The sequence below is a fragment of the Globicephala melas genome, chromosome 9 (assembly GCF_963455315.2).
Source record: "Globicephala melas chromosome 9, mGloMel1.2, whole genome shotgun sequence".
Taxonomy (NCBI): Eukaryota; Metazoa; Chordata; class Mammalia; order Artiodactyla; family Delphinidae; genus Globicephala; species Globicephala melas.
Window position 1 is genome coordinate 90,037,381 of NC_083322.1, and position 24,120 is coordinate 90,061,500.

The 24,120-nt window shown below is 42.7% G+C and overlaps 1 protein-coding gene across 1 annotated transcript in view; it reads right to left on the minus strand.

Moving 5' to 3' along the window:
- Positions 1-24,120, minus strand: part of LAMB4 (laminin subunit beta 4) — a 111,844-nt gene that overhangs the window by 77,625 nt on the left and 10,099 nt on the right. Inside the window, 8 exon segments of the mRNA XM_060305057.1 lie at positions 16,228-16,416; positions 17,720-17,822; positions 17,825-17,842; positions 19,388-19,473; positions 19,476-19,601; positions 19,780-19,843; positions 21,182-21,370; positions 22,698-22,771. Of these exon segments, the coding sequence (XP_060161040.1) occupies positions 16,228-16,416; positions 17,720-17,822; positions 17,825-17,842; positions 19,388-19,473; positions 19,476-19,601; positions 19,780-19,843; positions 21,182-21,370; positions 22,698-22,771 (849 nt within the window).

The following is a 24,120-nucleotide window of genomic DNA, read 5'->3' on the forward strand; positions in this document are numbered from 1 at the left end:
AAACAAATGCTAAAGTATCTTCTCCAGGCAAGAAACATAAGAGAAGGAAAAGATCTATAATAACAAACCCAAAACAATTAAAAAAATGGGAATAGGAACATACATATCGATAATTACCTTAAATGTAAATGGATTAAATGCCCCCACCAAAAGACACAGACTGGCTGAATGGATACAAAAACAAGACCCATCTATATGCTGTCTACAAGAACCCACTTCAGACCTAGAGACACATACAGACCGAAAGTGAGAGGATGGAAAAAGATATTCCATGAAAATGGAAACCAAAACAAAGCTGGAGTAGCAATTCTCATATCAGACAAAATAGACTTTAAACTAAAGACTATTAGAAGAGACAAAGAAGGACACTTCATAATGATCAAGGGATCGATCCAAGAAGAAGATATAACAATTGTAAATATTTATGCATCCAACAAAGGAGCACCTCAGTACATAAGGCAACTACTAACAGCCATAAAAGGGGAAATCGACAGTAACACATTCATAGTAGGGGACTTTAACACCCCACTTTCACCAATGGACAGATCATCCAAAATGAAAATAAAGAAGGAAACACAAGCTTTAAATGATACATTAAACAAGATGGACTTAATTGGTATTTATAGGACATTCCATCTAAAAACAACAGAATCCACATTTTCCTCAAGTGCTCATGGAACATTCTCCAGGATAGATCATATCTTGGGTCACAAGTCAAGCCTTGGTAAATTTAAGAAAACTGAAATTGTATCAAGTATCTTTTCTGACCACAATGCTATCAGACTAGATATCAATTACAGTAAAAGATCTGTAAAAAATACAAACACATGGAGGCTAAACAATACACTACTTAAAAATGGTTATCACTGAAGAAATCAAAGAGGAAATAAAAAAATACCTAGAAACAAATTACAATGCAGACACAATGACCCGAAACCTATGGGATGCAGCAAAAGCAGTTCTAAGAGGGAAGTTTATAGCAATACAATCCTACCTTAAGAAACAGGAAACATCTCGAATGAACAACCTAACCTTGCACCTAAAGCAATTAGAGAACGAAGAACAAAAAAACCCCAAAGTTAGCAGAAGGAAAGAAATCATAAAGATCAGATCAGAAATAAATGAAAAAGAAATGAATGAAATGATAGCAAAGATAAATAAAACTAAAAGCTGGTTGTTTGAGAAGATAAACAAAATTGATAAAGCATTAGCCAGACTCATCAAGAAAAAAAGGGAGAAGACTCAAATCAATAGAATTAGAAATGAAAAAGGAGAAGTAACAACTGACACTGCAGAAATACAAAGGATCATGAGAGATTACTACAAGCAACTCTATGCCAATAAAATGGACAACCTGGAAGAAATGGACAAATTCTTAGAAATGCACAACCTGCCAAGACTGAATCAGGAAGAAATAGAAAATATGAACAGACCAATCACAAGCACTGAAATTGAAACTGTGATTAAAAATCTTCCAACAGGGGCTTCCCTGGTGGCGCAGTGGTTGAGAGTCCGCCTGCCGATGCAGGGGACATGGGTTTGTGCTCCGGTCCGGGAAGATCCCACATGCCGCAGAGCAGCTGGGCCCGTGAGCCACGGCTTGCGGGGCCTGCGCGTCAGGAGGCTGTGCTCCGCAGCGGGAGAGGCCACGGCAGTGAGAGGTCCGCGTATTGCAAAAAAAAAAAATCTTGCAACAAACAAAAGCCCAGGACCAGATGGCTTCATAGGCGGATTCTATCAAACATTTAGAGAAGCGCTAACACCTATCCTTCTCAAACTCTTCTAAAATATAGCAGAGGGAGGAAAACTCCCAAACTCATTCTACGAGGCCACCATCACCATGATACCACAACCATACAAGGATGTCACAAAGAAAGAAAACTACAGGCCAATATCACTGATGAACATAGATGCAAAAATCCTCAACAAAATACTAGGAAACAGAATCCAACAACACATTAAAAGGATCATACACCATGATCAAGTGGGGTTTATTCCGGGAATGCAAGGATTCTTCAATATACACAAATCAATCAATGTGATAAACCATATCAACAAATTGAAGGAGAAAAACCATATGATCATCTCAATAGATGCAGAAAAAGCTTTCGACAAAATTCAACACCCATTTATGATAAAAACCCTCCAGAAAGTAGGCATAGAGGGAACTTTCCTCAACATAATAAAGGCCATATATGACAAACCCACAGCCAACATCGTCCTCAATGGTGAAAAACTGAAAGCATTTCCACTAAGATCAGGAACAAGACAAGGTTACCCACTCTCACCACTCTTTTTTTTTTTTTTTTTTTTTTTGTGGTACGCGGGCCTCTCACTGTTGTGGCCTCTCCTGCCGCGGAGCACAGGCTCCGGACGCGCAGGCTCAGCGGCCATGGCTCACGGGCCCAGCCGCTCCGCGGCATGTGGGATCTTCCCGGACCGGGGCATGAACCCGTGTCCCCTGCATCGGCAGGTGGACTCTCAACCACTGTGCCACCAGGGAAGCCCCATGATTCACTTTGTTATAAAGCAGAAACTAACACACCATTGTAAAGCAATTATACTCCAATAAAGATGTTAAATAAATGAATAAATAGCAAAACCCCACAAACAACGCAATTGAAAAAACGGGCAGAGGATCTGAACAGATATTTTTCCAAAGATGACATACAGATGGCCAACAGGTACATGAAAAGATGTTCAACATCACTCATCATCAGGGAAATGCAAATCAAAACCACAAGGATATACCACCTCACACCTGTTAGAATGGGTGTTATCAAAAAGACAAAAAATAACAAGTGTTGTCAAAGATGTAGGAAAAAGGGAACGCTTCGGCACTGGTGGTGGGAATGTAAACTGGTGCAGCCACTTTGGAAAACAGTATGGAGGTTTCTCAAAAAATTAAAAATAGAGCTACCACATGATCCAGCAATTTCACTTCTGGGTATTTATCAGAAGGGAATGAAAATACTAATTCAAAAAGACACATGCACCCCAACGTTCACCTCAGCACTATTTACAATAGCCAGGGCATGGCAGCAACCTAAGTGTCCATCAACAGATGAATGGATAAAGAAATGTGGTATATATACAAGGGAATATTATTCAGCCTAAAAGGAACAAAATCTTACCTTTTGCAACAACATGGATGAAACTTGAGGGCATTATGCTACATGAAATAAATCAGACAGAGAAAGACAAATATTGATACCGTATGATCTCACTTATATGTAGAATCTTAAGAAACCCTCCAAACCAAACTCATAAATGCAGAGAAAAGATTGCTGGTTTCCAGGGGTGGGGATGGGTGAAATGGGTCAACGGGGTCAAAAGGTACAAACTTCCAGTTATCAAATAAGTCACGGATGTAATATACAGCACAGTGATTACAGTTAATAACACTGTATTGTTTATTTGAAAGCTGCTAAGAAAATAGTTCTTAAAAGTTCTCATCACAAGGGAAAAAACTGTAACTATGTGTGATGATGGATGTTAACTAGCTTACCGTGGTGATTGTTTTGCAATGCATACAAATATGAATCATGTGGAATTCCCTGGCGGCACAGTGGTTAAGAATCCACAGCAAATGCCCTGGCCTGGGAAGACTCCACGTACCACAGAACAACAAAGCCAGTGTGCCACAACTACTGAGCCTGCTCTCTAGAGCCACAACTACTAAGCCCACGTGCCACAACTACTGAAACCCGTGCGCCTAGAGCCCATGCTCCATAACAAAGAGAAGCCACCACAATGAGAAGCCCGCACATCGCAACGAAAATCAAACCCTGCTCGCCCCAGCTAGAGAAAGCCCGCGCGCAGCAGCAAAGACCCAACGCAGCCGAAAATAAATTTATTTTAAAAATTAAAAAAGAAAAAATATGAATCATGTGAGACACCTGAAACTAATATAATGTGATATGTCAATTATATCTCAGTTTAAAAATTAGATTATTTGGGGGGTGATGAAAATGTTATGGAGCTAAGTCCATGTGGTGGGTGCAAAACACTGCCGGTGAATTGCTGTTCACTTTAAATGGTTAATTTTATGTTATGTGAATTTCACCTCCATTTTTAAAAGGCTCTAAAAAGTGAAAATAAGGTCAAGAGATAAGAGTGGGATGCTGTAATGAAATATGTATCATATATATTTGATCTCATTCACTATAAAGGCATCAACGAACATGACATAGAGGGAAAAACATCACATAAAATGTCGACCAAATCCCTGAAACATGGTTAATAAAGTAAAACTGTCCTTCCCCAGCACAGAAGAATATGTTGCAAGGGTAAGTGCTATCATTTTTTTTGATTCGTCTTGGAAGGAGCACCTACAAGAAAGAAAAAGGAATAAGAAATGTTCAAATCTTTATTTTTGGAAATCTGTTGGTGGGGCAAAAGCTTGGATGAAGAGATTCTGGAAAATGAGATAAACAGCCATCTGTAGCTAAGGTGTAACCACCTTCCCCACTTTTTTTTTTTCCCAGTAGAAACTCAAACACCTAAAAGAAGGAACGTCATATGAAAAAGGATGCTGATAGTACAAACAACTCCAGAGAGTAGAAGTTAGAAAAGGTAGAGCTTGACTGAGTATAAGGAAGGAATCTCTAACAGTTAAGGCTTCCCAATAGAGCAGTGACCCTCTCATCACTGGAGGCGTCCAGGCAGGGGCTGGCACAGCACTAGTTGTGGCTTTGGTATACAGGACAAGCGCATTGGTAGACGTTAGATGACCATCAAGGTCTCTTGTATCTTTTTGGTGCTGTGTTTCCAAGGGATTCCACTTTTAAGGAAAGAAATAAAGATGAAAAAAATAAATATCCTGATTCTAAGAAACAATTATGTAAGATTTATACATGTTCGCTTTGGACTAATAAAAACAAAACCCTCAAGTCTAAAGCAATGTTTACATAACCACCATTTAGGTTCTTAGTGAGTTTAGTGGAAAAAATCCAGTCTGGAAACACTGAAGCAAACAGTTGTCTGACAGAATCTTTTAATTTTCTTTCTTTATATATTTATTTTTGCTGCGTTAGGTCTTCACTGTTGCGCGCAGGCTTTCTCTAGTTGTGCTGAGCGGGGGCTACTCTTCATTGCAGTGTGCGTGGTTCTCATTGTGGTGGCTTCTCATCGTGGAGCATGGGCTGTAGGCATGCAGGCTTCAGTAATTGTGGCACGTGGGCTCAGTAGTGTGGCTCGCTGGTTCTAGAGTGCAGGCTCAGTAGTTGTGGCGCACGGGCTTAGTTGCTCTGTGGCATATGGGATCTTCCCGGACCAGGGTTCGAACCCATGTCCTCTGCATTGGCAGGTGGATTCTTAACCACTGAGCCACCAGGGAAGTCCTCTTTTGGTTTTCAATTGTTTGTTATTGGATTGTGACTGGTGACAAAAATCTTACTGTGGAAAACCAACACTGGGTTCTGTTAAGTTTGGGAAAAAAGCCCACAATTTTCTTCTAATCAAAGCCAGTTGCTTCTAGGAAGGAGCAACAAACTGAGTTTATTTTATAAGTAGCCAAAAGGGAAAAAGCTCAGCTTTATTTGGGAGACACTCCAAAGGGTCAGCAGTGAGTTCCAGAGTATAATTTAATTATACACAGAAATGTTCTTTGGGACATTTACTTTGAAATAACCCTATGTATGGACTTTAGAGTAGAAGTCCAATAATATGTCTTGGCGTCACGCAATTTAATTCCAGCAAACTTATACTATCAGTGGTGGAGTCTAATAAATATTTGTTTTTTCTGTGTCACATCTGACTGTGTCTTAAATCATAGAAGACTTAAAATTTGTCATCTCTTAGGCCTGGAATCTGATCATGTAAACATATAGGCTCAAACTAGGACAATTTAGAGAAAATTTATATGAGAACACTGGTCAGTCTTAACACACGTCATTTGTATACACACACACACACACACACACGTGTTTAGGTAAACTGGGAGAAACTGGGAAGTCTCATAATGGTCATTTTTACAAGCTCCTCATTTGCCTTTCCTCAAGAAATTCCTTACTTACAAAGGATGGTTTCTTAATTTCATATCAGAGGTACTAGTTTTCTTTCCTTGTTTTCCTCCAAAAGCACCATCAAGTTAATACTAAGTGGTTCTTAACGAACAAGACTCTGGTTGATGCATGTGAAATATTTGGTTTAGTTATTTCCAATCTCTTTCCAGACTCCTAAATTATCTGTTTCAAAACTGTATTTCCCTCGGACTTCTCTGGTGGTGCAGTGGTTAAGAATCCGCCTGCCAGTGCGAGGACACGGGTTCGAGCCTTAGTCTAGTCTAGAAAGATCCCACATGCCGTGGAGCAACTAAGCCCGTGCACCACAACTACTGAGCCTGTGCTCTAGAGCCCGCGTGCCTAGAGCCCATGCTCTGCAACAAGAGAAGCCACCGCAATGAGAAACCCAGGCACCGCAACTAGAGAAAGCCCGCACGCAGCAACGAAGAACCAACACAGCCAAAAATAAATTAATTTTAAAAACACCTATTTTCCTGATTCCATCTAAGAGAGAAATTTCATCTTCTTTTACAAATGCAGAGCTTTATAAACATTAATAAAGGTTGTAATGTATATGTGTGTGTGTGAGAGAGAGACAGAGTGAGAAACAGAGACACAGGGAGAGACAGAGGGAGTTTGATCACAGATTCTGGCAAAAAAAAAAATGACACTTAGGACACTGATTTAAAGAAATATATTTTCTGAGGATCCTGTATTATTTCAAACAGGTCACGTAAGGTAAACTTTTATACAATCAGCTACCTACTGAGTGATCTGAGCAAAAAAACCTTCATTTATACTTATTCCACATCATGAATATTGAACGTTTGAAATCTAGGACACTGCATGTATTTGGGTATCTACTGATTTACTTTTGCTCAAGACTTCAATTTATGTATTACGATTATATAAAGTTTGAAATTGGAGTCTCATAGCAAGTGCCGCCTGCCACCAATATAAAATAACATTATATTGACGATACAGCCTAAGAAGCAGGATTTCTGGATATCGGGAGAGGCCATCTACCATAGGTCCTGGGCATGTGAACACTGTTGCTGGTGTGTTAACAATGCAAGGCCCTGACGGCTCTTTGCTCAGGCCGTTTCTCCAGGTTGTGGTTGTAGTAAGCTACCTTGAGGGATGAGGTAACATTTTCCCCCAGAAAAAGAACGGGCTTGCTTCCACTTGCTATAAAAGCAATGAATTCTCCAAACTCAGTGCTCCTGGGCTGTGACGTAAGCTCATTAGCTGTGCAGGATCCAGATGGTATCCTCTGAGTTGCCCCATGGGCCGTGGGGACATGGGAACTCACACAGATACAAACATCTTGTTGCTTACTGTGTCATCAGCAATAAAGTCCTTTGTCTTTGATCCAGGAGTTTCATGTCTTCGCCCAGCATCCATGAAACAGTAACAAGCTAACCTGTTAGTTTGCCAGTAGGGTTAAGATCTCGGACCCAGTAACTCACACTGGGCATCTGAAGTCAGGTTGGAGTATATTTCTAAGCAACAATCTACAGCACTACTGGGGCGAGACTGAGGCAAGCGGGGTGCCCAGGGCACACAATGTAAGGAGGCACTCGCTGTCAGCCGTGTACTCACATGACTCAGAGTGACAGTGTCCTGAAATTTGGGGACCTAGGTGTTTTCTTGCCTCTCCCTAGTCTCAGTCCTGTAGGGAAAGGCAAATTAATGATGAGATACTATTTCGTTAGCAAAAATTAAGTGTGGAGGAGCTTCAGGATGGCGGAAGAGTAGACATGGAGATCACCTTCTTCCCCACAGATACACCAGAAATACATCTACACGTGGAACAACTCCTACAGAACACCTACTGAACGCTGGCAGAAGACCTCAGACCTCCCAAAAGGCAAGAAACTCCCCACGCACCTGGGTAGGGCAAAAGAAAAAAGAATAAATAGAGACAAAAGAACAGGGACAGGGCCTGCACCAGTGGGAGGGAGCCGTGAAGGAGGAAAGGTTTCCACACACTAGGAAGCCCCTTCGCGGGCGGAGACTGCGGGTGGCGGTGGGGGCAGCTTCGGGGCCGCGGAGGAGAGAACAGCAACACGGGTGCGGAAGGCAAAGCGGAGAGATTGCCGCACAGAGGATGAGGGCCGACCAGCACTCACCAGCCCGAGAAGCTTGTCTGCTCACCCGCCGGGCGAGCGGGGCTGGGAGCTGAGGCTCGGGCTTCGGTCGGAGCGCAGGGAGAGGACTGGGGTTGGCGGCGTGAACACTGCCTGCAGGGGGTTAGTGCGCCACGGCTGGCCGGGAGGGAGTCCGGGGAAAAGTCTGGACCTGCCGAAGAAGCAAGAGACATTTTCTTCCCTCTTTGTTTCCTGGTGCGCGAGGACAGGGGATTAAGAGCGCTGCTTTAAGGAGCTCCAAAGATGGGCGCAAGCCGCGGCTAAAAGCACGGACCCCAGAGACGTGCATGAGACGCTAAGGCTGCTGCTGCTGCCACCAAGAAGCCTGTGTGCGAGCACAGGTCACTATCTACACCTCCCCTCCCAGGAGCCTGTGCAGCCCGTCACGGCCAGGGCCCCGGGATCCAGGAACAGCCTCCCCAGGAGAACGCACGCCGGCCTCTGCTGTCGCAGGCTCGCCCCGCACTCCGTGCCCCTCCCTCCCTGCGGCCTGAGTGAGCCAGAGCCCCCGAATCAGCGGCTCCTTTAACCCCATCCTGTCTGAGCGAACAACAGACGCCCTCAGGCGACCTACACGCAGAGGCGGGGCCAAATCCAAAGCTGAACCCTGGGAGCTGTGTGAACAAAGAAGAGAAAGGGAAATCTCTCCCAGCAGCTTCAGGAGCAGCGGATTAAATCTCCACAATCAACTTGATGTACCCTGCATCTGTGGAATACCTGAACAGACAACCAATCATCCCAAATTGAGGAGGTGGACTTTGGGAGCAAAGCAATATATATATTTTTTGCCCTTTTTCTCTTTTTGTGAGTGTGTATGTGTATCCTTCTGTGTGTGATTTTGTCTGTATAGCTTTGCTTTTACCATTTGAACTAGGGTTTTGTCTGTCCATTTTGGTTTTTTTTAACTTCTAAAATTTTTTTTCTTAAAAATTATTTTTTATTTTAATAACTTTATTTTACTTTATTTCATTTTATTTTATCTTCTTTCTTTCTCTCGCTCTCCCTCTCTCCCTCTCTCTCTCCCTCTCTCTCTCTCTCTTCCTTTCTTTCTATTTCTTCTCCCTTTTATTCTGAGCCATGTGGATGACAGGCTCTTGGTGCTCCAGCCAGGTGTCAGGGCTGTGCTTCTGAGGTGGGAGAGCCCAGTTCAGGACACTGGTCCACAAGAGACCTCCCAGCTCCACGTAATATCAAACGGCGAAAATCTCCCAGAGATCTCCATCTCAACAGCAGCACCCAGGTTCACTCAACGACCAGAAAGCTACAGTGCAGGACACCCTATGCCAAACAACTAGCAAGACAGGAACACAACCCCACCCGATAGCAGAGAGGCTGCCTAAAATCATAATAAGTCCACAGACACCCTAAAACACACCACCAGATGTGGACCTGCCCACCAGAAAGACAAGATCAGTCTCATCCACCAGAACACAGGCACTAGTCCCCTCCACCAGGAAGCCTACACAACCCACTGAACCAAGCTTAGCCACTGGTGACAGACACCAAAAGCAACGGGAACTATGTGTTTGGAGACCCCAAACACAGTAAAATAAGCAAAATGAGAAGACAGAAAAACACAGAGCAAATGAACGAGCAAGGCAAACACCCACCAGACCTAACAAATGAACAGGAAATAGGCAGTCTACGTGAAAAGAATTCAGAATAATGATAGTAAAGATGATCCAAAATCTCGGAAATAGAGAAAATACAAGAAACATTTAACAAGGACCTAGAAGAAATAAAGAGCAAACAAACAGTGAGGAACAACACAACACATGAAATTAAAAATTCTCTAGAAGGGATCAATAGCATAATAACTGAGGCAGAAGAACGGATAAGTGACCTGCAAGATAAAATAGTGGAAATAACCACTGCAGAACAGAATAAAGAGAAAAGAATGAAAAGAACTGAGGACGGTCTCAGAGGCCTCTGGGACAACACTAAATGCACCAACATTTGAATTACAGGGGTTCCAGAAGAAGAGAAAAAGAAAGGGACTGAGAAAATATTTGAAGAGATTAAAGTTGAAAACTTCCCTAATACAGGAAAGGAAATAGTCAATCAAGTCTAGGAAGTGCAGAGTCCCATACAGGATAAATCCAAGAAGAAACACACCAAGGCACATATTAGTCAAACTCTCAAAAATTAAATACAAAGAAAAAATATTAAAAGCAGCAAGGGAAAAACAACGAATAACATACAAGGGAATCCCCATAAGGTTAACAGCTGATCTTTCAGCACAAACTCTGCGAGCCAGAAGGGAGTGGCAAGACATATTTAAAGTGATGGAAGGGAAAAACCTACAACCAAGATTACTCTACCCAGCAAGGATCTCATTCAGATTTGACAGAGAAATTAAAAGCTTTACAGACAAGCAAAAGCTAAGAGAATTCAGCACCACCAAACCAGCTTTACAACAAATGCTAAAGGAACTTCTCTAGACAGGAAACACAAGAGAAGGAAAAGACCTACAATAACAAACCCAAAACAATTATGAAAATGGTAATAGGGACATACATGTCGATAATTACCTTAAATATAAATGGATTAAATGCTCCAACCAAAAGACATAGACTGGCTGAATGGATACAAAAACAAGACCCGTATATATGCTGTCTACAAGAGACCCACTTCAGACCTAGGGACACATACAGACTGAAAGTAAGGGGACAGAAAAAGATATTCCATGAAAATGGAAGTCAAAAGCAAGATGGAGTAGCAATTCTCATATCAGACAAAATAGACTTTTAAATAAAGACTATTACAGGAGACAAAGAAGGACACTACATAATGATCAAGGGATCGATCCAAGAAGAAGATATAACAATTGTAAATATTTATGCACCCAACATAGGAGCACCTCAATACATAAGGCAAATACTAACAGCCATAAAAGGGGAAATCAACAGTAACACAGTCACAGTAGGGGACTTTTAACACCCAACTTTCACCAATGGACAGATCAGCCAAAATGAAAATAGAAGAAGGAAACACAAGCTTTAAATGATACATTAAACAAGATGGACTTAATTGATATTTATAGGACATTCCATCCAAAAACAACAGAATGCACTTTCTTCTCAAGTGGTCATGGAACATTCTCCAGGATAGATCATATCTTGGGTCACAAATCAAGCCTTGGTAAATTTAAGAAAATTGAAATTGTATCAAGTATCTTTTCCGACCACAACACTATGAGAATAGATATCAATTACAGGAAAATATCTGAAAAAATACAAACAGATGGAGGCTAAACAATACAGGACTAAATAACCAAGAGATCACTGAAGAAATCAAACAGGAAATCAGAAAATACCTAGAAACAAATGACAATGAAAACACGACGACCCAAAACCTATGGGATGCAGCAAAAGCAGTTCTAAGAGTGAAGCTCATAGCAATACAATCCTACCTTAAGAAACAAGAAACATCTCAAACAACCTAAACTTACACCTAAAGCAATGAGAGAAAGAAAAACAAAAAACCCTCAAAGTTAGCAGAAGGAAAGAAATCATAAAGATCAGATCAGAAATAAATGAAAAAGAAATAAGGAAACGACAGCAAAGGTCAATAAAAGTAAAAGCTGGTTCTTTGAGAAGATAAACAAAATTGATAAACCATTAGCCAGACTCATCAAGAAAAAAAGGGGGAAGACTCAAATCAATAGAATTAGAAATGAGAAAGGAGAAGTAACAACTGACACTGCAGAAATACAAAGGATCATGAGAGATTACTACAAGCAACTCTATGCCAACAAAATGGACAACTTGGAAGAAATAGACAAATTCTTAGAAATGCACAACTTTCTGAGTCTGAACCAGGAAGGAATAGAAAATACGAACAGACCAATCACAAGCACTGAAATGAAACTGTGATTTAAAATCTTGCAACAAACAAAAGCCCAGGACCAGATGGCTTCACAGGCAAATTCTATCAAACATTTAGAGAAGAGCTAACACCTATCCTTCTCAAACGCTTCCAAAATATACCAGAGGGAGGGACACTCCCAAACTCACTCATTCTATGAGGCCACCATCTCCCTGATACCAAAACCAGAGAAAGATGTGAGAAAGAAAACTACAGGCCAATATCACTGATGAAGATAGATGCAAAAATCCTCAACAAAATACTAGCAAACAGAATCCAACAGCACATGAAATGGATCATACACCATGATCAAGTGTGGTTTATTCCAGGAATGCAAGGATTCTTCATTATACACAAATCAATCAATGTGATACATCATATTAACAAATTGAAGGAAAAAAACCATATGATCATCCCAATAGATGCAGAGAAAGCTTCTGAGAAAATTCAACACCCATTTATGATAAAACCCTCCAGAAAGTAGGCATAGAGGGAACTTTCCTCAACATAATAAAGGCCATATATGACAAACCCACAGCCAACATCATCCTCAATGGTGAAAAACTGAAACCATTTCCACTAAGATCAGGAACAAGACAAGGTTGCCCACTCTCACCACTATTATTCAACATAGTTTTGGAAGTTTTAGCCACAGCAATCAGAGAAGAAAAAGAAATAAAAGCAATCCAAATTGGAAAAGAAGAAGTAAACCTGTCACTTTTCAGATGACATGATACTATACATAGAGAATCCTAAAGAGGCTACCAGAAGACTACTAGAGCTAATCAATGAATTTGGTAAAGTAGCAGGATACAAAATTTATGCACAGAAATCTCTAGCATTCCTATACACTAATGATGAAAAATCTGAAAGTGAAATTAAGAAAACACTCCCATTTACCACTGCAACAAAAAGAATAAAATATCTAGGAATAAACCTACCTAAGGAGACAAAAGACCTTTATGCAGAAAATTATAAGACAAAGATGAAAGAAATTAAAGATGATACAAATAGATGGAGAGATATACCATGTTCTTGGATTGGAAGAATCAACATTGTGAAAATGACTCTACTACCCAAAGCAATCTACAGATTCAATGCAATGCCTATCAAACTATCACTGGCATTTTTCACAGAACTAGAACAAAAAATTTCACAATTTGTATGGAAACACAAAAGACCCCAAGTAGCCAAAGCAATCTCGAGAAAGAAAAATGGAGCTGGAGGAATCAGGCTCCCTGACTTCAGACTATACTACAAAGCTACAGTAATCAAGACAGCATGGTACTGGCACAAAAGCAGAAATATAGATCAATGAAACAGGATAGTAAGCCCAGAGATAACCCCACGCACATATGGTCACCTTATCTTTGATAAAGGAGGCAAGAATATATAGTGGAGAAATGATAGCCTCTTCAATAAGTGGTGCTGGGAAAACTGGACAGTTACATGTCAAAGTATGAAATTAGAACACTCCCTAACACCATACTCAAAAATAAACTCAAAATGGATTAAAGACCTAAATGTAAGGCCAGACACTATCAAACTCTTAGAGGAAAACATAGGCAGAACACTATGACATAAATCACAGCAAGATCCTTTTTGACCCACCTCCTAGAGAAATAGAAATAAAAACAAAAATAAACAAATGGGACCTAATGAAACTTCAAAGCTTTTGCACAGCAAAGGAAACCATAAACAATATGAAAAGACAACCCCCAGAATGGGAGAAAATATTTGCAAATGAAGCAACTGATGAAGTATTAATCTCCAAAATTTACAAGCAGCTCATTCAGCTCAATATCAAAAAACAAACAACCCAATCCAAAAATGGGCAGAAGACCTAAACAGACATTTCTCCAAAGGAGATATACAGATTGCCAACACATGAAAGAATGCTCAACATCATCAATTATTAGAGAAATGCAAATCAAAACAATGAGATATCATCTCACACTGGTCAGAAAGGCCATCATCAAAAAATCTACAAACAACAAATGCTGGAGAGGGTGTGGAGAAAAGGGAATCCTCTTGCACTGTTCGTGGGAATGTAAATTGATACAGCCACTATGGGAAACAGTATGGAGGTTCCTTAAAAAGCTAAAAATAGAACTACCAGGGCTTCCCTGGTGGCACAGTGGTTAAGAGTCCGCCTGCAGATGCAGGGGACACGGGTTCGTGCCCCGGTCCAGAAAGATCCCGCATGCCGCGGGGCGGCTGGGCCCGTGGGCCATGGCTGCTGGACCTGCGCGTCCGGAGCCTGTGCTCCGCAACGGTAGAGGCCACAGCAGTGAGAGGTCGGCTTTCCGCAAAAAAAAATAAAATAAAATAAAATAATAAAAAAAGAACTACCATACGACTCAGCAATCCCACTACTGGGCATATACCCTGAGAAAACCATAATTCAAAAAGACTCATGTACCAAAATGTTCATTGCAGCTCTATTTACAATAGCCAGGACATGGAAGCAACCTAAGTGTCCATCGACAGATGAATGGATAAAGATGTGGCACATATATACAATGGAATATTATTCAGCCATAAAAAGAAACGAAATTGAGTTATTTGTAGTGAGGTGGATGGACTCAGAGTCTGTCATACAGAGTAAACTAAGTCAGAAAGAGAAAAACAAATACCGTATGCTAACACATATGTATAGAATCTAAGGAAAAAAGGTCATGAAAAACCTAGGGGCAAGACAAGAATAAAGACACAGACCTACTAGAGAATGGACTTGAGGATATGGGGAGGGGGAAGGGTGAGCTGTGACAAAGCGAGAGAGAGGAATGGACATATATACACTACCAAACGTAAGGTAGATAGCTAGTGGGAAGCAGCCACACAGCACAGGGAGATCAGCTCGGTGCTTTGTGACCACCTAGAGGGGTGGGATAGGGAGGGTGAGAGGGAGGGAGACACAAGAGGGAAGAGATATGGGGACATATGTATATGTATAACTGATTCACTTTGTTATAAAGTAGAAACTAACACACCATTGTAAAGCAATTATACTCCAATAAAGATGTTAAAAAAAAAATTAAGTGTGACAAAACCCACATTACCAAGAGTTAAAGTGTGACAAAACCCAGTGTTGGTCAGGAAATAAAGTAACAGGAACTCTCATACACTGTTGGTGTGGCTGTTAATTGTTATACCCACTTAAGGGACAGTTCACTATTATCTAATCAACTTGGAAAGGTTAACAGTCTATGGCCCAGTCATTCCACTCCTAGGTATGACTCTTAGGGACAGTCTCTGCATGTGCACAAGGCCACATGTACAAGAATGTTTACTGAAGCATCAAAAGAGAAATGGACAAATAGATTTTGTTACATATATAGGAAGGAAGAATTCTATGTAGAAATTAAAATGGGAGAACTAGGGGCTACATGATATGGACAAATCTCAAAAATACAATGTTGAATGAAATACTCAAGGGTACATACAGCATATCATCTATCTCAAGTTTGAAAACATGTCAACATGTATTGTTTGTGGATGAAGACATGTGAAAGTCTTAACACAAGCATGCTAATGATGATTGCCAAATATATGAGAGTTTATCCCTAGGAAGGAGGGTAGACCAAGGGGACAGGTGTGCAGCTGGGACATCCCATCCACAATGCTGTAGTGTTCTAGTAATAGCCTGAAGGTGAGAGGGTAAGATATTACATTTTCACAAAGCTAGTGGTGGCTCTGTTTTATTTATATTTTTATATATATATATATAATTCTGTATTATTTTGTCTATGAGTGAAATATTACCTTTGAAAAAGTTGACATTAAAGATAAAAGGAAAGATTTTTAAAGGTTAAAAAAAGAAAAATGAAACGAGGTAATAGCTTAGCAAAGTTGAATCATCTACAGCCAAATGCTGTAGCCAGTTTCTCTAGTTACTTCCTTGAGCTGACACTGCAGGTGCATGCGGCCTCTTCTGAAACCATCACCCCATCCTGGTTGAATTCAGAACAGTTTCCCGAATCATCAGTATCAGCCCCGGCTGCAAGACCACCAGGACGGACCTGGATTACCTGGCCCAACTTGTTCAGAGAGAGAAAAGCTCTCAGAACCGAAGCGATTTTGCAGTTCCCACCCCCAAGAGGGCAGTTTGGAGACGCCGCTGAACCCAGGGTGGGCTGACGGCCCCAGGGACACCAGCTCTGCTCAGATGAGGGGAGAGGATGGGTCAGAGGCTGGGAACTCACGAATGCACGCGTACGGATCCGAGATGGCCTTGAGGGGGTCCCTGGAGAAAAGGGGCCTGAAGCGATCGCAGTGCTGGCCCTCCGTGTTGTGCCGGCAGCCGTCACACACGTACCCTCTGCGACTCCCGCTCGCCAGGTACACCGTCTTGTCGAAGTGACAGCGGTCAGAGTGTCCGTTCCAGCGACAAGCTGAGAACCGAGTGGAGTTACGAGAGATTCGCCAAGGCCTCAGGGATGAGCACCCTCAGGATGGTGGCTCCACGCCCCATCACCCATTCTCCCCTCCTCCGCTTTCTTCAGGCACCCCGCCTTCTTTCACCAAATATACAAAGGCTTAAAATAGGTGCTTTCAAGGATCTTTCTAGTACTCCGATTCTGCTCATACACTCTCTGTAAAATGTGTTCCCGAAATGTTTAATATTTAGTTTGTTTTTTTTAAATCAAGCGAACAAATCTAAATCACGTGGGTGACCTAGAAGCCCTAGCATGCAGTATGTTTGTTGTCCTTCGGTAAAGAATACTTTGACTGACTCGGGCTTTGTAAATCTGAATTTTTTACATCATATACTCTGCAGTATGGTGCTACTGCATTCTCCAGATCGGATGCTAGAGCTGGGCCCAGCCAGCCTCTGCTTCTCTAGGGCAGAATTGCTGGAAGCGGGGCTGCAGGCTGTTTTCCTCCCATCAGGGGCTCAGCCAGAGTGTCGGAAGGAAAGGCAGTCTGTTTAGAGGGATTTGTGTGTCTTTGTGGTAATGTCTATGCTGTTCATCCTGTTGGGTTTTTCCCTGTAAAGAGCATAACCTCTGGCTACGTTTTGCTGGGTCTTATCCACTGTGACACTCACGGATGGGGCTTTCCATAAAAGCTCATCTGAGAACCTCTCCTTCGAATCCTGTTTTCCCCATATTTGGGAAAAGAAACTGGATAACAGGTTTATTTGGAAGTTCATCAAAATTCGGAGGCAGCAAACACATGACAAAACGCCCTATCTTATCAGCCTCAATAGTTTATAAAAAATACAATAGCCTGTCCAACTCCATTCTGGACCTCGTTTCTCATCTTAACTGACATATGGTTCAAGGTCACCTTCATTTGAGTGTGTGATAATTCAGGAAAACAGTGGGGATCTTTGTACCCATTCTAGGGGTCACCACATTCCTGGAGTGGCACTGTCCTCACAGATATTACCATTTCATGGCTATGCCCCCCCTCTGCAAAGGGGCCACACAACATGCATATTGTCTCGTTCTTCAAATTAATGTGAATTTTTGGTGTGAAGGTTTGAGAAGCTGGTGATTCTTCTATGTGAGATACTGGGAGACATGAGGCTATCACACATTTGGAGCTGTAAGCCACAGGGTTTCACCACCTGTGCTGCCTGCAGCTCCACAGACACAAACTAAATGTTCTCCAAAAGCAGGAAAAGCAGAGATCGTGTAAGGAGCTCACATAAGGAAACTCGGTGTATGCTGAGAGTGGAGGTCCACCCACCTCGGCAAGTGCTGTCCAGGGGGCCCACGGCTAGCCTCCAAGGAACGTCCTGGAAGAAGTCCTTGCACCTCTCACAGTTCGGGCCATCTGTACTGTGCTGACACAGATGCACCGACCATGAACCTGCATGTGTGAGGAACATAAACACAGGGCTTATCTTAGAGCTTTGAGGACGCTGGGGTTCTTTAAATGGAAAATGACATACCAGGCCACAGGGTCCCTTCTGGGTCTTAGTTTCCCATCTGTTAGTTACAATACCAGCCTTGACTATCTTTTATTATTTGCTTAACTAGCTATTAAATTTTAAAAAATTTAAGATGTTTAGTGAACACCTAAAATAAATGTTTTTGCATTTCTGAATTCTAATTTCAGGGAACACAGAACACACATTTTGCAGCCTTTGGCAAAATGAGGGCCAGGATGGGGAGTATGCGTGTGCACATGCGTGTGCACGTGCGTGTGCGTGTATGGGGTGATTTAGGAGCATCAAGGAAAAGAGGGAACTAGAAACCAGAAAGCACTAGAGAAAGGTATGTGATTCTCTTGTTTTTTTCACAAAATGCCCTCCGTGTCCACGTTCCCAGGGAAAAGTTCCATTTCCAGTGAAACACAGAGGTGTCTAGGTGGGAAGATGCAATAGCCTCAATCCAGCCTTGTCTGTTATGACCAATAGTTCAAAACTATTGAGTTAGACACACCCCCAGGACCCTGCAAAAAATGCCATTCTTCGGGGCTTCCCTGGTGGCGCAGTGGTTGAGAGTCCGCCTGCCGAGTCAGGGGACACGGGTTCGTGCCCTGGTCCGGGAAGATCCCACATGCCGCGGAGCGGCTGGGCCCGTGAGCCATGGCCGCTGAGCCTGCGCGTCCAGAGCCTGTGCTCCGCAACGGGAGAGGCCACAACAGTGAGAGGCCCACGTACGGCAAAAAAAAAAAAAAAAAAAAAAAACCATTCTTCTACTACATTACTCTTTTACGATTAGTCCCAGGAATGGAGAAGATCTGCACTGCTTAAGATAGTCATTTGTAGTGTAAGTGTTACTTGGGGTGACCATCTTCAAAGCATCAGATATCACTCAGACACCTTGGCACTGAGCACAGGCTCTCACATGATAGATCTTCAGTATGTTTTTGTGAGACAATGATGTGAACTTACAGGTCATCCCTAGCAAATCTCCATTCCCTAAAAAACCAATAAACAAAAGACAGCAGGGCTTCCCTGGTGGCGCAGTGGTTGGGAGTCCGCCTGCCAATGCAGGGGACGCGGGTTCGTGCCCCGGTCCGGGAGGATCCCACATGCCGCGGAGCGGCTGGGCCCGTGAGCCATGGCCGCTGAGCCTGCGCGTCCGGAGCCTGTGCTCCGCAACGGGAGAGGCCACAACAGTGAGAGGCCCACGTACCGCAAAAAAAAAAAAAAAAAAAAGACAGCAAAACGGACTATCTTGAAATCATAAATTATAAATTCTGCCCATTAGCTGAATGATGCCCACATGTGGCAGAATCCACAAGAACCTCTGTCCAGAGAACCGAAGGCCCCCAGAATGGCCTGACGGGCCAGGTTGAATGAAACAACATTGTTGATCCCCACATACAGAGTCTGATCTACATTCAGCACCAAGACAGTGAAGGGAAGATGGAAGAGCCAACCACGCTTTCAGGTTTGTAACTCACCATTCCGGGTGGGCTGAAAACGTCTCCGCGCAGCTTCTGTGTTGGGCCACGTTAGCTAGCATGGCCACTGCAAAAACATCTTCCCCAGCCACCATCTCATAAAGAGCATAGTAGTATTTATCAAGGGAATCATTTTGCCTCCTTCCAAGCAAAGTATCCCCGAGGGTATGGAGTTTGGTAAAGTTCATCCTCAGGTTTGTTAATGTCACAAGGTCTAGAGAAAGGAAAATAATGAAATTAACGAATCTAAGTGCATTTAGGTTGGATGGGTTCAATGCACCCTGCTTGACTGACATCTCCTTAATGTCCCCTAGACATGCAATAACAAGGAATTTCCCTAACGTGAAATTCTAGAAAAGGAGTTGGTGTGAAAAATATAAAGCAATTCATACCCTGGACGTAGGGGCTGTAAGGGTTTTCTATTTCAAAGCTGGGATCCAAAACTTCTAAAACAACCTGTAAAACAAAGGTAGGTTAATTTAGAGTATTTTACCCCAAAAACATAATTGTTAAATATACTCTTAAAGAAGAGATTCTGACCTTACAAGAAGGCTGAGCCACTGCTTCCCACCTGGTGTAAAACGCAGATTATCATTTGGGTTTGAGACAAGCTGGGACCTGGGACCGTTTGCTGCAGTGCTTGCACCTGAACACACCTCTCCTCCAGCATAAAAATACAGAGAAACTGCATGGGACTAAAAATAACTGCATGCATGCACAGTTGGGGCAAATTCTGGACCCGAAAGATACAAAGAGACCAAAAAACCCAACTGCCACTTTTGAAGAGCCTGGAGCACAAACAGGGTGTCAGGAGCAAAAGCAGGGTACTGCGCATGCCCCCTGCACGCAACACTACCTAAGAGGTGGGCAAAACACCTAAGCCACCCCTCTGGCCCGACCCCTGGACACAGCCTACCCTCACCCCCATAAGAAACAAGCTTGTCCCTCCCTCGGGGAGCGAGCAAGCAGGGGAAACTGTTGTTTGTTCTCGTTCCCCCCTGCTGCAGCAGGGGCCCCAATAAAGTCTTGCCTGAATTTCTTGTCTGGCCTCTAGTCAATTTTTATTGATGGGGGAAGGCCAAGAACCCTGGTCAGTAACAGGTTCTCATATGAATAAAAATACCAAGAATGAAAATGAAGGAAGGTTGTTAAACAGTCATTCTGGCTCTTTACGCACAAGTGGTCCATGTAGACGGAAGTGCTGATACCACTGGTGAAAGGGCTCCTCTGCTGGGTTGGGGTGGAGTGATGGGGTCACTATTCGGCAAGTCATCGTCAATTTAGATCTGGCGGGGGATTCTGGACCTGCCTTCTGCCACTCTTCCTTCTAGTCTAGCTGATAAGGTCATATCTCCCAAGCACACTCCTACCCCCTGACCCTTTGCCCATCACCAGCTTTGCTCTGAGGAAGTTCCTGGCAGATTCCACGTGGGTGGGGACTTACAGAGCACGGAGCTGAGACAACTAATCCAGGGCTGCCGCCAGCCTCTGTGGTTCCTTTACAAGGGTTAGAAAAAGATGTTCCTTCCTCTGGTGCCCAGGCTGCATTTTAGCCCTTGCTTACCTTCAGCACAGCACTCCTCTACAGGATGATTTCTTATAAGGTATTTATAATTTATCTGAATATAAGATGAATTCAGGACTCATTTCAATCCAGACACGTTCATTCTGAAACAACCAGCAGCTCAAGTTCAATTTCAGTAGACACTACCTAAATTGTTTGCATCTCAATTAACCACATTAACAAAAATATGTTTCATTTATGGCAAAGAAATCCAAGGAAGGAAATGCTACCTCACCACCAGTGGAGGGTTCAATATCCGAGTATTTGGAGTCACAAACAAGGTCTCCCACTCCGTGGGCCTGGCCAGATGTGATGTTGGGGAAGGAAGTAGCACAGTCTTTGGCAAAATACTTGAACACTCTCCAGGTGTGTCCATAGTCTGTGGAGCATTCAATTCACATTGCGGCAGGCCAAAAAGTCTAGGAGAAAAATGAGTTAAACTTGTCATACCTCACAAAAGTTGATTTTATTACTCACTCCAGATTGAATGTTTCCATTTTCAAATTCCATTTTTTAAAACTTTATTTGTATCTTTAAAAATCTATTCTACCGGGCTTCCCTGATGGCGCAGTGGTTAAGAATCCGCCTGCCAATGCGGTGAACACGGGTTCGAGCCCTGGTCCGGGAAGATCCCATATGCCATGGGGCAACTAAGCCTGTGCGCCACAACTACTGAGCCTGCTCTCTAGATCCCGCGAGCCACAACTAGGGAGCCTGCGACCCACAACTACTGAAGCCCGCGCACCTAGAGCCCATGCTCCGCAACAAAAGAAGCCACCACAGTGAGAAGCCCGCGCACCGCAATGAAGAGTAGCCCCCGCTCACCGCAACCAGAGAAAGCCCGCGCACAGCAACGAAGACCCAACACAGCCAAAAATAAATAAGTAAATAAAATACATTTACAAAACAAACAAACAAAAATATCTATTCTACCATGAAAACACCGAAATCTCTTTCTAACAAGCGGGCGAGTATTTATGAGCACATGCTTTGCCCCAGAATCGAATTCCACTTTTAAATTGTTTATGGTTCTGTGAATTATTAACTGAAGCAAGATAGCATACTCATTTTTTAAAAAGGCAGTGTAGCAGATATTTTACAGCAATTTGCATGTGGTTTTTCTTTGCCTAGAATGCTTTTCCTCTGGCAAACTCCTACACATCCTTCAAAATCCACCATGAAGTTTACCAACTCCCCAGAGCCATCTTACCCATGTCAATGAACCCCCCAACATTCTAATCATATATCTATTTCTGCACTTGTCACTTGGCATTATAATTTCAAATTTATATATGTATGTGTGTGTGTGTATATATATAATATATATATTATATATATGTTTGTATACATGACTAGACTGTGAGCTCTTTGAAGGCAAAGACTGGGTTCTTTTTAAAATTTTTAAAACATTTAGTTTTATGTTCCTTTTTTTTTGTGTGTGGTACACGGGCCTCTCACTGTTGTGGCCTCTCCCGTTGCGGAGCACAGGCTCCGGACGCGCGGGCTCAGCGGCCATGGCTCACGGGCCCAGCCGCTCCGCGGCATGTGGGATCCTCCCGGACCGGGGCACGAACCCGCGTCCCCTGCATTGGCAGGCGGACTCCCAACCACTGCGCCACCAGGGAAGCCCTGCTGTCTTTTGTTTAAACAGCTTTTTGTTCTCTGTAGGGAAGCAAGGAAGCAAAATTGTAGGTATGCCAAGCATTTGGTAAACAGATAAGGGGACAGCAGCCTACACATCTGTACCTTAAAGGTCAGAATAAGTTGACTGAACTGAAGTAATGCCTCTAGATCCAGTCTGATGCTGACATGATCAAGACCTAAAGGAAAAACCAGAAAGAAGAAAATCAGTGATTTTGAGAGACCCCTGTTTATCACGTTAATCCCTCACTGTGGCTTGTCTGTAACGAAACCCTTTGAAATCTCATGGCTGGTGATCAACACTCTTGCCTAGTCTGCTGGAGTGGTTTCCCAAGCCACCCATGCCCAGGAGAAGGTCCACGTGAGGGTAATACCCATTTTCCCCTGACTGTGCCCACATCCACCTTTTGGTGGCAATGCACACGGCCACTGTGTGGCAGCATTATGTACCACCAAGGGAGTTCCCGGACATTCCCCAGAGGTGGAAAGAGAAGGATCATTTCCATGACCTCAAATCTTGACTCAACATAAGCTAGCAGGCACAGCATGGCAAACACCCTTTCCTTCCAACAGCTGCAAGAAAGCATTTGAACTAGTTGTATTGTCACTTAGCAGAAAACCCAGCTTGGATTATTTCCCTGGGACTGAGGGTCTGTGGGCTCCTCTGTGGCCACCAATCATGTCCTTGTTCAATGGATGACATAGAAAGACAACCTCATAATATGCTTGCCCTAAATGACCTTATATATAATGACGATTCCCACACTCCCTTCTCATGATCTAGGATCTCCTAAGGGGGATATATTTAGGTGTCCAAAGAGAACACATGCACTGTAGCCCAAAGCATCCTGGCCAGGACTTTGCACTGAGATAGCTGCCATCCAGCTCTAGCACAGACACAGAGGATCAACTCCAATCCAGACGTGATAGAAGCCACTCTCGAGTGGAACTGTCCAATGGGAACATGAGTCCCACGTGTCATTTAAAATTTTCTAGCAGCCACATTTTAAAGTAAAAAGAAGCAGGAGGAATTATTTATCTTTATTAATAATAAATATAATAAACAATACTTTATTATATTTATTATAATTTATAATATATGTGATATATTGAATATTACTTATATATGTCATATGTGATATAATGTATTATTTATCATATATATTTATAATGTCATATATGATCTATATAATATACTTAATCCAATATATGAAAAATATTCTCATTTCAATATATAATCAACATTTTAAAAATTAGTAGTGCTTTATTACACATATTTTTCCCTAAATTAAGTCTTAGAAATCCAGGATGTTTTTACACTCATAGTGCATCTCAGTTTGGTTTTGCCGTGTTTTGCATGCTCAGGAGCCATGTGTGGAGCCACAGTATTGGACAGTCTAGTTCCAGAGAACAGTGGCTGCACCGTGGTGAGCTGGGGAGCAGCTTAGCATTCTAGGCTGAATGGCTTGGAGAAGGATTTGCTGCCGAGAGAGCAGCCACACTCCAGGCTCTGTGTCAAGGGCTCCTA